At 51.9% G+C, this 12480-nt stretch overlaps 3 protein-coding genes across 3 annotated transcripts; 2 read left to right on the plus strand and 1 right to left on the minus strand.

Annotated features, from left to right (window-relative positions):
* Positions 1–4515: 4515 nt before the first annotated feature.
* On the plus strand, positions 4516–5827 carry A1O9_10166 (uncharacterized protein; the record flags this gene model as incomplete). Its single annotated transcript, XM_013400901.1, has 2 exons — positions 4516–4698; positions 4889–5827. 2 exons carry the CDS (start codon positions 4516–4518, stop codon positions 5825–5827), a joined length of 1122 nt encoding a protein of 373 aa, XP_013256355.1.
* Positions 5828–7134: 1307 nt separating this feature from the next.
* A1O9_10167 (uncharacterized protein) lies at positions 7135–9953 on the plus strand (the record flags this gene model as incomplete). The annotated part of the gene is made up of 2 exons (XM_013400902.1): positions 7135–7243; positions 7297–9953. The coding sequence occupies 2 exons, from the start codon at positions 7135–7137 to the stop codon at positions 9951–9953; spliced, it is 2766 nt and encodes a 921-aa protein (XP_013256356.1).
* Positions 9954–10461: 508 nt separating this feature from the next.
* On the minus strand, positions 10462–11422 carry A1O9_10168 (uncharacterized protein; the record flags this gene model as incomplete). The annotated part of the gene is made up of 2 exons (XM_013400903.1): positions 10462–11315; positions 11386–11422. 2 exons carry the CDS (start codon positions 11420–11422, stop codon positions 10462–10464), a joined length of 891 nt encoding a protein of 296 aa, XP_013256357.1.
* Positions 11423–12480: the final 1058 nt, after the last annotated feature.

Genomic DNA, 12480 nt, shown 5'->3' on the forward strand with positions numbered 1-12480 from the left:
TCGGCAAGCGAGGCCGTCACCAGTTCCCGCTCTCTGGTGGATAATACTGAGTAGCTAGCAGGGGCAGCAATAATAGTCGCTCGCGGAGCATGCAGAGGTGAAGTGGCCCGTTGCCGTTTTGCCAGGGTGTGTCCCTGGCCTTGGTCGAGAACAAGGACGATCTACTCGGCATCTCACAAGGCACAAAGCCAAATCTCTGGGCGAGGATTGGAGCCAGACAATCATCAAACTGAAACGCAGACAGACTGCTATTGCGAGAGGGGCAGCATTTGGATTCGCGGATCGCTCTGTCCAGATCTTGATAAATGACGGTCAGCGTCATGAGGGACCAGGTTGTTTGACAGCTTTGAGTCGTGATAGTCTCGAGATCCGAAATGCCACCCGATGCCGGAACCGTGCTGGCGGGGTAAAGATGTTACAGGTCATATTTACTGGGTGGGTGACCATCAACGCGGGACGAATTCAAAGCTAGCTTGCTGTCGGAAAGGAAGCCATGAGACGAACAGATCACTGACGTGGCGTGAGGATCGCTGGCGATAGTTTGATTCTACCTACGCCGGCATCGATGAAGAAAAAACTATTCGAATGCTGGGTTCAAGGTTGTCGTGGACCTGGCAGAAGACCACCGAGGAGCCACAGGGATCTGCATACATCTTCTGGAAGGAACATGGATCAAGGGCTGGTCCTTGGATTGTCGAGCTTGGTGATCTGCTGTACCGAGTACCTCGTATACGGGAGAGTACGGTGCATCATAGCAAAGTCTAATATGGGTCCCCACGCAACAACTTGGATGCTTGATATATCTTAAGCCGCCAATTTTTCTCCGTGATTAATCTGCATATGTCTGTATTGTCCCACTCTAAGTTGTTGGCAAAGAGGTACGAGTAAACGGGTCCGTCTAGACGACGTCCTCGGCAGTCTATTTAGCAATGGACGATCTGGGTTCCTCGCAGCAGTGGAGTGCCTCGACTCGAATAGGGTTTCCAAGTCAGGGCAAAACGCATGGCTCGTGGATGAATGACTGGGAGAACAGGCCAGTCAAAAGTTCAACAGTCATAGACGATCAATTTAGCCCAACCGGGACCATGCTTCAAACAACGATGATCATGCCCAAGCGGGGAAAGTGTTGGATGCATCAAGGATTCCAGGCTGATCGAAGAATTAGGCTCCCGGATGACTCACAAGATCCGCGAGTTGATCCGCTGAGATGGAAACTGTCTTTTGGCGGTGGAGGAAGCAGTAACTGCGACAGCACCAACCACCCGGGCGAGGATTGCACAAAGAGTACTCCATATATAGCAGTAGGACGGGAAAGGAAGGAGTTCAGTACTATAGTACGTTGAGCGCAGAAGAGGCGTGCGTTTCACAACCTCCACCCTTGGGCGTACGCCGTCACCATTGAAGTCTCGAAAAGGCACACACAGAGAATTAATGACAGCTAGCAGAGACTGCGACTCACCCCCAAAAGTCCAAAAACCAACCGGACTCTGATAACAATGATGGACATCGAGTGCAGGACAGGACCAAGGTGACAGGTTTGCGAAGGGAATACTTTGGGCGGAGTTGCCCGTGACGCCGTCGTCGCAGAATTAGCTTTCATCGATTGGACGACCCAAGACACAAGGCACCAAAGCCCGCAAGGGATCGCCTACGACTTTCTTGTCAGGCACAGATGCCATTGCCAGCCTGTTCAGTGCCTGCCCCTTCGGAATGCGAGCCGCTTCCTCCTCTGGCTCCCCAGCTGCCAACAAACAGGCTGGGACGTGTGTAGTCGTAGCTTGCATCCCGGGGGTCTGGCGTAGCATAGCTGCATAGGTGCTCGTAGGCACGGCTGAGCGGCTCCCACTGTTTGGGGATGAGCGAGACGCAGTATTAGACTCGTATTCATTTGCTGACTGGTACCGGTTCGCATCAGCGAGAATCTCACTAATGCAAAGACACGGCCTAAGAACATTGAGATGTAAGTAGAATGTCCACTGCTGGGCAGATAAGTACAAAGAGGGGAGCTACCACAGCTTATAGAGCTTACCAAACTCAGGTGCCTCTAGGCACAAATTGGTAAACAAGATATCTACGTGTTACAACTGAGCACCAACCTCGCACAGCACACTTTGTCCCACTTTCGTCGACGATACGGCGCGATTAAGTACGGAGTCCGGAGTACGAGGTAGCCTAGTAGCAGTAGCTAGGCCCGAGGCCCTAACTGTCTTCCACAGGACCACGGCAGGGATCTACTATTAGATAGATAGTGACTGTAGAGTCGTTCGTATGCCTACTTCTCGACCGACTCGCCGCCAGCCGGGGGGGAGGTTGGGCCGAGTGAGCGTCCAAGAGCTGCCGGGAAGGCCCCTGCCCTTACGCTTGGGCCCTGTAAGGGCACTATTGCCGATCTACACCTAGTGGGATTTCGTGCTTGATGGTGTGTTGGTTGAAGGGTGGAGGTTGTTGGTGTGCCTGGTACGGAGCACTGACGGGCGGGTCTTTTGGTTTCTGGAAAGTTACTCGTAATTAATAGCACGGCAATGTGTGCCATCTTGGGCACGTCCGAGGCACCTCTTGGGTCCCATAGTTTAGTAGCGTGTACGCTGCACGCCGTGCTCCCTACAGTAGCTCTCAGTTCATGCTTTTGGCTACCATCCTTTATATTTTGTTAGTGGCCTATTGAACTTCCCCAGAGCCGAGAGATGCTATGGTTTGCCCACCTGCGCCTCATAGTCACTACATAGTCTGTTCCCAAAGTGCATATCCGCCATCAACCAACACCGACTTAGTCGCCAGTACTCCGTCCATATCTCGTACGCGGTAGTCCTATCCAAACCACTCGGCTGAGCGGTTTTATACCTGTCGAACGCGGCTGGCTTGACTGTTGTTTCTCTCCTCTCCTTCCTCCTCTCTCCTCTCTCCCCTCTCCTCTCTGCACCCCGTACTCCGTACCTCGTACTGCATTCAATTGTTCCCTGCCTCGCATCCCACGCTTTCTTTGCTCCAGCGATCCGGAAGCCTGGGCCGCAGGGGTCTTTTCGACACTATTCTCCTCCAGGGTTTGTGCTGCATCCTGCAGTACGGTTGTGCATGCCAGGCCATCATCTGCATGACACCTTCCATTTGCATGGTTTGGGATGCGACTGCTCATCCTGTTCATTTCGGTCTGCCGCCACTCCGTCGCTTGCGAGTGTTTGACACCCTTCGCTCTACCGTCTACCGTCTACTGTCTACCCACTACATAGCACAACCAAAAATATCGTTCTAGACAGGCTCCATCGATAACAAAGCGTAACTCAGTGGCCATCCCATCCATCCACTACTGCATCATTCACCATCCCCGCTCTAGTCGAATTGCCAACACGCTGATCTGTCAAAAGGCCTCGCTTCGTCTGGTCCACCTCCACAACCACTGGCCCTTGCCCTCGAACCTTGACCTGGATTGCGACTTGCAACAAACCGTTTCCGCGTTTCATCCTCGTCCCTTCAACTCAACCGTTGAAGAAACAAAATTCTGCCCAGCTGTCAAAATCCCAAGATTTACCGTCTTGCTCAAGTAATCCTCCGACCTGTCCTACTTCCATCAAAAAGGACCCTGGCACCATGCGATTGACAGACCCACCAAAATTCAGGCTCTTTCAACAATTATCCGTGGTTTGACGCGCCCAGGTTCAAGCCTCCTCTGGAGCGACTCCTTCCTCCCCAGCCTTGTAGCGTTGCTCCAAAAAACCTTGCCCGTCCAGTCTTCGCCACGATTTCCCGTTCTCATCATCTTCCAAGTCAGTTTCGATTGCTCATCTTGTTCATCACGCCCACCCGGTGGTTTACTGGACTTTGACCCTCACCTGCCAACCCGCATAAAATCAAAATACCCTTTGGACCACAACCATATTCGACGAACAGCTTTTACGAGGTACACGCCTTGTTCTATCTCTAAAGTCTGCTTCGCTACACGATCGTGGGCTGCAGTATTTTGGATCGCCACCCTCTTAACCACTGTCCAAAAGACCGACTTCCTTTAACTCTCCCCGGGGCAGAAAGCAAAGCAACAATTGGACTGATCAATTTGTGCAACGTCAGAGATTGTTGGTGTTCTTGTTGTTTGTTTGTTCATGCTCGAGGTTTAAGTGACCTTCACATCTCATCAGAGGTCTGGAATTCGGGCTGCTTGCCTTGAAACGCCATTGGGTGTGTGGCTGAGTCGGCTCTACCACTCTCTCTCAAGGTTTAATCAAGCTTCACTGATGACCCCCTCCTCGGTCAGGAGACAATTGAAGTACTTTGTGGGAAGCACCCTTACGTAACCAAGGAAGTTTGAAGAGCCTCTCCACCTGAGCCCTGTTTCTCGAAAAGCAAATCGAGCCCCAAGTCAGTGACTTGATCCCTCCTTAGATTGGTATAAAGATGTACAGACAACCACCAGATCGACCGCAACAGTTTGATCCTCTCCGACCACCTCCTCTTAACGGTATTCCACCGCCCATGCCACCTCACATGTCGAGCCAAGTAATTAACAATTATCCTGCACACAACATGACAGCCAGCATTCCTCCACCTAGCCCTACCCAGGTCAGTCAGGTCAGTGACGTGATGGAAGAATCAAATCCAAACCTCCCGGACCCCCCAGCTGTCCATCGGATTTGGGAAGGCAAAGTTTGGGCTCTCGAAGTTGTTCAACAACCCGTTCGAGCCCGAATGTGCGGATTTGGTGACAAGGTAAGCAATATCTTCTTCATGAACAAACCGTTGCATTTCTGCTGACGATTTCTAGGATCGCCGTCCAATTTCGCCGCCCCCTTGCGTTAGGTTAATTATTTTTGATCCTGAGACCGGGAAGGAGATCGATTATTCGTGAGTGAGATGTCCATTATTACCTACCACTCGGTCGCTGACACCGTCAAGGAAGGTAACAGAGCTCTCACGCCTGGTTTTGAACGTAGATTTGTGGAGCCAACACGGAGATCGCGAGGACAACTGCGTCCGACACAATAATGCGTCACCATCGATAGGAACCACCAGCCTCAGTGCCTACCCACAGGTCGTCGCACCAATGACACAGACTCAGGCACCCCAAATCTACACTGGACACAGTGTCCCTTATTCCTCGCCGGGCCTCATCTCACCCAACCCTATTACACCAGGTTCTACTAGCTCCTACTTCCCTAACGAGGAACAGCACTCCTATGCTGGCCCGAGCTTTAGCAATCGGCCCCCCTCGTTCTCCATGGATCGCTCGACAGACCGCTTTAGTGCACCATATTCTAATGGTTTGGGTGAACAGTATGGCTCGCGCACTAACGGTCCCTCTCAAATCCAAACATCAGGTGCAATACGGTCCACTCGATCTAGCCAGGACCTTACGCAAAGAAATTCAGACATGACCGGACAACATATTGCGAAAAACCTAATTGGAAGTGCCTCATCTAGTGCGTTCAGGTTGGAGGTCCCAGTAAAATCAAAAAATTGGGGTCTGTGGTTCGTGCTACAAGATCTGAGTGTCCGAACAGAGGGTACATTCCGACTGAAGATGAATCTCTACAATCTGTCGGCGATCAACTTGACCGACGTCGAGAACAAAGGCCAAGGTCAAACCCCAGATCTCCTGGTCGAAGCCCCATGCCTAGCATCAGTCTTCAGCAAGCCCTTCAAGGTGTGGAGCGCAAAGAAATTCCCTGGAGTGATCGAATCAACTGCATTGAGTAGATGCTTTGCTGCGCAAGGCATCAAAATTCCTATTAGGAAGGACGGCAGGGACGGCAATTCGAAGAAGAGGAAGGGCGCTGGCAGCGATGATGAAGACGACGGCCAAGAGTATGGTGGCGATGATGATGGCGCCGGATTCTAGGGAGGGTGTGCACCCGCATGTGGATCTCAATGGCGAGAGGAGTTGTATTACGATTAGGGTATTGGTGGCGTATGAGAATATCTTTCTTGGATGCAAAGGTGCGATGACTGGATGCCTGGAAGACTGAAGCACAGTACGATTTTTCTCCTCACACGTAGCCAATTGGTGGACAGAACTATTGGTTACACAAAGCACTAGAAAATATTGATCCAAGCCTAGCACAATGGTCCTAATTAGGTACCCAGTTGATGTATCGAGGCCAAAATCACTATTATCCAGCTGACTATCAGGGTGTTTGTCAGCCCTCTGGAGTTTGGTGTTTATACATACTCTCGCACACAGTGGTTCGCGCGAGTGTCCATTTTTACCCTTTCCCTCTGCAAGTCTCAGGACATTTCATGATTCCTCGACCTCCCGTCGCTACTTGTTCTGGCCTTCCTCTGTTCGCACCTCAATGTCCTTCCGTAGGCAATATTATTGCTGCCGTTTACCATTCCTCTGGTAGCAATGACCTGCGGGATCCTGGATGTTTCGGAGGCCATGGACAAAGTGATACGGAGCAAGTCATGTAAGCCATGACCACAGAGCAGCACAAAAATCCATAGCACAAGTCTCGCCTTAAGAGGACGTTAAAAGTCATCTGGTCTTGGGATAGACCAATTCCATGCCGGTTTTGGGCAGACAGCATGAAATCCTGGTCAGATCAAATGCATTCGTGTCCTGAAGTAGGCCATAAAAGCGTCCCATAAGTCCTGGCCTGACACTAGTCGCATCCTGTTGGATTTTCACCATTTCAAGTTTATCCGACAAAAAGTAAAAATGTCAGCATCTCGCTAGTCTTTAGCAGTAACACGACGACTGGAATCGTGTCTCGCTATAATATCCGTTGAACTTCAAAATCCATGGGTGTTTGAGTCGCTGTTGAACGCCAAGCCCGGTGGCATGTGACCTTAGAGCTAGTTAGGGGCGAGTACCTAATAATTAATAGGTACACCGTACTCGGTGCAGTGTGGCCCGCGGCAGCATCCCAAATCCCTCGAGCGAGTCTATCGCTTGGCGGGTCCTGTTGACGATGCGCTTCGTGCTTGGTACTACTAACGTGGCTCAAGTCCTCTGTACCGAGAACCAATCCACATACCTCGTATATAAAGGTTGAACTCATTCGGAAGCCGCCCTCGAAAGCTAGAACCCAGCATCCTGCTACACTCGGGAAGCCCAAGGGCCCTCCTGAGTCAGGCCCGCCCACGGAATGTCCGTCATCGAATCCTAACCTTCACTGCTCACACGACACTCCCTCGGCCCCTGCCATGTCGAAACCCAAGAAGCCTGGGACCTTGAATAAGGTCCCACGAAGGGATCCATTGGCCTCTTTAAAGATGGCCGACATGCTCATATCAAAACCAGCCCTTCCCTTAGGTATTTCCCATCTGAACACGAACTTTTTGACCTGCAGACTGAAAGACTTCCAGAGATCCTGGCCAAGATAGTGGACTATCTCGATGTTCCAGATCTACTCCATTTCGCCCGAGTCTCACGCCGTATGCAAGAGATGGTCTATGATGATGCAAAATGGGTCCAGAGGTTGAGAATGATGGGCTGTTGGAATGATGCGGAGGCGCGCAAAATAGCAGATTCAACAAAACAGCCCACTACTCCTGGTCGCAGGCAGAGTATAATCGATCGGAATCTCGTCAATGGTAAAGGGCGGCCTGAAGTTCTTTTCGACATTGCTTCCCCCACCATTGCACAACGACGTCAGACGACTTTAATGTCTCCCATCCGACCTCAACAACCTGCCGTAGATGGATTTGACGTCGCTGAGCTCGCCAGTTCCAAATCTATATCTTCCCCGACACTACCAATTGACACTGACGCAGTTTTGTCAATCTTCAGGAATGTCAAGTCAGTCCGTGGTCAGGCCAGACGGGAATATGGAAAGATATATAAGCTGCTGGGTCCTTACTACACCAATCTAGTCTCTGTATCCAATCCAATGGAGTCACGCATCTTCAGAGACTTTGCGGCACCTGAGCAACAGGCACAACTACTAGCAAACCTAAGGACTTTCTCCCAGAGCGACTTTTCGCCTGCGTCAGCAAGCAGAGAAACTCGGATCAAGACAACCGCTGACATGTTCGACGCAGCCGCTCTACTTGAATTTCGCAAAGGTTATGAATACAAAGACATCCAAGGGCGCATGCGTCAATACGCCAAAGTGATGCATATTCTTAATGGAGGGAAAAGCAGTGTGGAGCTTTTCTTACATGACAATAACTTGGTGGCTCAAAAGGTGAATTTGGGCAAGGCTTTAGATTGTGTTGATTATTCCCTGGGCTATGGGCAGCTCTCGCTTGAACGAGTACAGGGGTATTTTGAAAGGCTTGGTACGGCATTCAGACAGGAGGTTGCCATTATCCAAGCTGTGTTCCCAGAACCAAAAGGAGTAACGATACAAATGATTGAAGTAGTGGCTAAGGACATTCTGTCGCCTTTCTTGGCTGATCTATTCGAAGACGCCCGCAATCGAGGGGCCTCGATGTATCTTCGAACCATCTCTGGAACTCTTGCTGCAACAAAGCAATTTATCGAAGAATCTGCGGCTCCCGGAGACGCAGAAGATGAGATGCTTCTCAGGTCCAATGATGTCCTCCGGGATATCTTTGAGCCTCATCTGGACATATACCTGGCGGAAGAATTGTCATTCTTCCGGTCGAAGGCAGAGTTGGAAGTCGATAAATGGGATCGAGCATTGTCAGAACAGGCAGCATCAACGGAAAATTTCCTGATGTCGAACGTCAATCGGCAGGCGGACAAGAAGGATTTCATGTCGTCTTTCAAGAAAGTGGTCATGATGCCCGTCAGTATCCTGCCTAGCTTTTCTGGGCAATCAAACAACAAGACCCAAGCCAAAGCCCTTGCCAATGGAGATGCTCCTTCATCCCGGGCGTCGACGCCGAATCCATTCGGCCCGGGAGGGGCAAATTCAACCTTCCCGCATGAGGCACCGACAAATGAACTGGCTGCAAAAGCAGCTATTATGACAACTAAGCTCGAGAACATCCGTTCGCTCTTTTCGATTGAAGTTGCACTGAACTTGGTCCACGCCGCCAAGTCATCCCTCGAAAGATGCGCTCAGTTCATCAGCTTGGGTGGCGAAGCAGGGGATTCAGCTCAGAGGCAGTGTTCAGCCATCTTCGTTCTTCTCTTGCATGCGGTTGGTGACCGTCATGTCAAGGCGGGCTTCGATAAAGCAATCGAGCATCTTTCTCAATATAACCCCCGCGCGGGGAGCGCTGATAATGCTGACTCCACTGTATCACGAGTACAAGTTGCAGCGCTTGTCACATTTTTGGAGCTGGTCAATGTTGGCGACCTCATTCAGCAGATGCTGGACGTCTTTTACGAGTCCGAGTTGGTGCGTCTGCGGATCTCCAACCGCGATGATTTCCTCGACGTCAATGTCAAGGAGAAGAAGAAATTTGAGGCGATGCTTGACGAGCGAGTTGCTGCAGGCCTGAGCAAAGGTATCGACGTGCTGATAGACGAGGTCGAGTATGTCTGCGCTGTCACTCAACAACCAACCGACTTCTACCCCGAACTCAGCACCACGAACGCCAGCGGATCAAGGTCCACCCCCGTGGTGATGGATTTCTCCGGCAAGCCCACCGCCACGGCCTCACAAGTCATTGCGCTCGTGTCCCACCACACGAGCATGCTCACCGGCGCGACGGAGAAGACCCTCCTGGACGTATTCACAACGGAAGTCGGGCTGCGCCTCTTCGGGGCTCTGACCAAACACATCAAGCGCCAGCGGATTTCCACGTCCGGGGCCCTCCCACTGCTCTCGGACCTGTCAGCATACGCCAGCTTCGTGTCGGGATTCAAGAACAACGACCTGACGTCCTACTTCGTGGCGCTCCGCGAGGTGGCACAGATCTACCTGATCGGCGGCGACAGCGAGCGTGACGTCAACGAGATGGCGACCATCATCAGCGATAGCGAGAGATACCGTGGCGTGTTCACCGTCGAGGAGGTTGTTGAGTTCGCCGAGCGCAGGAGCGATTGGTTGCTCGTCAAGGGACGGGTCGAGGGCAGGGTGAAGGGCGAGGGCTGCTGTATCATGTGAAATACGGTGAAATACGGTGAAATGAAACAGACACGAGCCTCTAGATAATAACGACAAGCCATGATTTCAACGATCGTTGTGTGCCAGGTGCTCGCCTAGTGGTTTCTTGTCTTGTGCCCGCGGGCAGCCCCGGACATTTTCGGGGCTTCTAACGATCTAGTCGCAGCGTGCACCCGGCTTATGAATACTTCTAAACTTATAGCGGAAAATAGTAGCATGTGCAAGGGTCACGTCGGCTTGTTAGTTTATAGTTAATGGGCGGTATTCGAGGCCCCCGGGGGTGGAGGGATGTATGTACCTCACGGGTACCTACAGCTGGCACATCTCGATAGAGGGTTTTTCCATAGAGGAAAGTACTCAATTCGTGATTCATTTGCATGCATGCACACACGTACACCATCGACCATCGACCATCGACGTGCATCCGTACAAACGTCTTGAGTTCGGACTCTCCTGCTGCGGCTCCGCCCCGTGTCGCCACCATTATTGGGCCTTCGCTTCTGCGCCTTTATTGCGCTTCGTCGGAGTCGTCAATTACTTCGACAATGCGGGTAGTATTATTAGTATCGTCGCCATCGTCGCCATCGTCGCTCTCCAACTCCATGCTCAGCTCCACGATCTCCGCCTCAACCTCGCCCACGGTCATGCCGCTGTCCATGAAATGCTTGTTTCCTGCCGTGAAGAAAATGGGTTTCAAGAGAGGCATGCCGTCGCGGGTGTTGTATCTCAGCAGTCTCACGTCCATGTCCAACCATGGAATCTCCGGGGCGTAGAGTTCAGGCAGGACGTCTGTCGACTCCAAGATCTTGCGTTGCAGGAAGAGCTTCTTGGTGCAGTGCTGTTTGAGGAGGGTGCAGAAGGCGTGTTTCTTGTCTCGGTACTCGTTCCCACCAGACCATAGTTGCTTGTGGGCTGACTCTTGGTAGTCCCAGAACTTGATCCACTCGGGCTCCATCTTGCGGTATTCTGTCTCGAGGAGTTCACACCAGGTGGCGCGTTTCCAGGCTTGGGCGCTGAGGTGCGGGACGCGGGCGCAGAAGTCGAGCCAGTTTCTGAGGTTTTTGACGAGGGCGGTCTCGCATTCGGCGTTGTTGATGCGGTCTGAGCGGTCGAGGAGGAGCGGGGCTTTGGTATTTCGGAGGGCGTTGAGGTACATGATTTGAACGACGAGCCCTTTGCGGTGACGGGAGGAGGCTTGTAGTGCGGACTGGTTGTCGCGAACCCAAGCAGATCGGGTGGGATAGATGGAGAGGATGGCGGGGACGGAAATGCTGTCGGCCTCAGGATTGGTGTAGTCATCCGGGAGACCCTGTTCGTGTTTGGAAGAGAGGACGTCGTAAGTAGCCTTCGCTTTGAGCTCCTCTGTAGATTGATTGATCTCAGTATCGACAAGGGAGAGAAGGACCGCGAGGAGCAGAGCTCAAAGACTTACCGCGCTCGGCGACCTCCCATGCGTAGTCGGCACGCATATTGGTCAATGCAACCGAGAGACGAAGCGAAAGGAATGAAGGAGTCGTACAGCACGAGGCAGAGAAAGACGAGGAAAGCAATAGTGTGGGAGATGTTATGTTTCCGCGAAAGTAGTCCAGGGCTACTAGTAGCAAGAGAACAAAGGCCAATGCTAGAGACAGGAAGGTGAGGCTGAATAGAAGGATAGAAGAAGCGTTCGTGACGTTGTCGCTTCGTTGCTCTCTCTCGCCTGCGTGTCGGATCATTCCATTTTGGGTGAATGGGAGTTGAAGTGAATTCTTTCACCTTGATTTCCATCGTCTTGGTCTCCTTATTTGTTCCCTCGCGATGTGAAGGTACTTACAGCAGAACAAAGAAGCGTGTGTTTGATGGACATGCAGGAACCCGCGTGGCGATCAGGGCAGATCCTGGTAGCGTCGAGGGATGCCATCTTGATACTTTCTTTTCTTCATAGCTTCAGTCTTCAGAAGATGCCGGTACTGGGCCATAGATCGATCTTGTTTCCTTATCTTCTGGTGGGAGCAGAGATGTAAGGGAGTCTGTCGGACTCGCACGGCACTTGAGGATGAAACGAATCTATTAATACTGCTCTACCCGCCCCCCTCGGCACAGTGTGGGGAGCTTTGAAGCCGTCTGGGGTCCCTAGTGAACTTACTACGAGTACGAGGAAGTCGATTGATTCGGTGGCTGACGACTAACTCATTAGCTGCCACCTAAGGCCTCGTTCAGGCTGAGGGTTTGACTGCTGGGGCAGAGGCAGCAAATCGGTTGGCAGGGAGAATTTAACGGGTGACCCCCATGACGTTGCAGGCGAACAGGGAACAGGGACCGGCGGTCTGGGGCTGAAGGGCCCGTGGACGTTGACGACCATTTGGCGCCTTCTATCGATTCTTCGGACCCTCCCCAAGCATGGTCCGAGGTACGGAGAATGTCAGGTAAGGTACTCTATGTGAGTGTTGACAGGCGTGCCTTGCTGCCGCCGCCGGGCCACTTCGGGCACTCGATCTATATCTGCCTTGCCAACCATTCTCCAGTACATCAATATACATTCTGAGCT

Source organism: Exophiala aquamarina, assembly GCF_000709125.1.
Source record: "Exophiala aquamarina CBS 119918 chromosome Unknown aczIA-supercont1.12, whole genome shotgun sequence".
NCBI lineage: Eukaryota > Fungi > Ascomycota > Eurotiomycetes > Chaetothyriales > Herpotrichiellaceae > Exophiala > Exophiala aquamarina.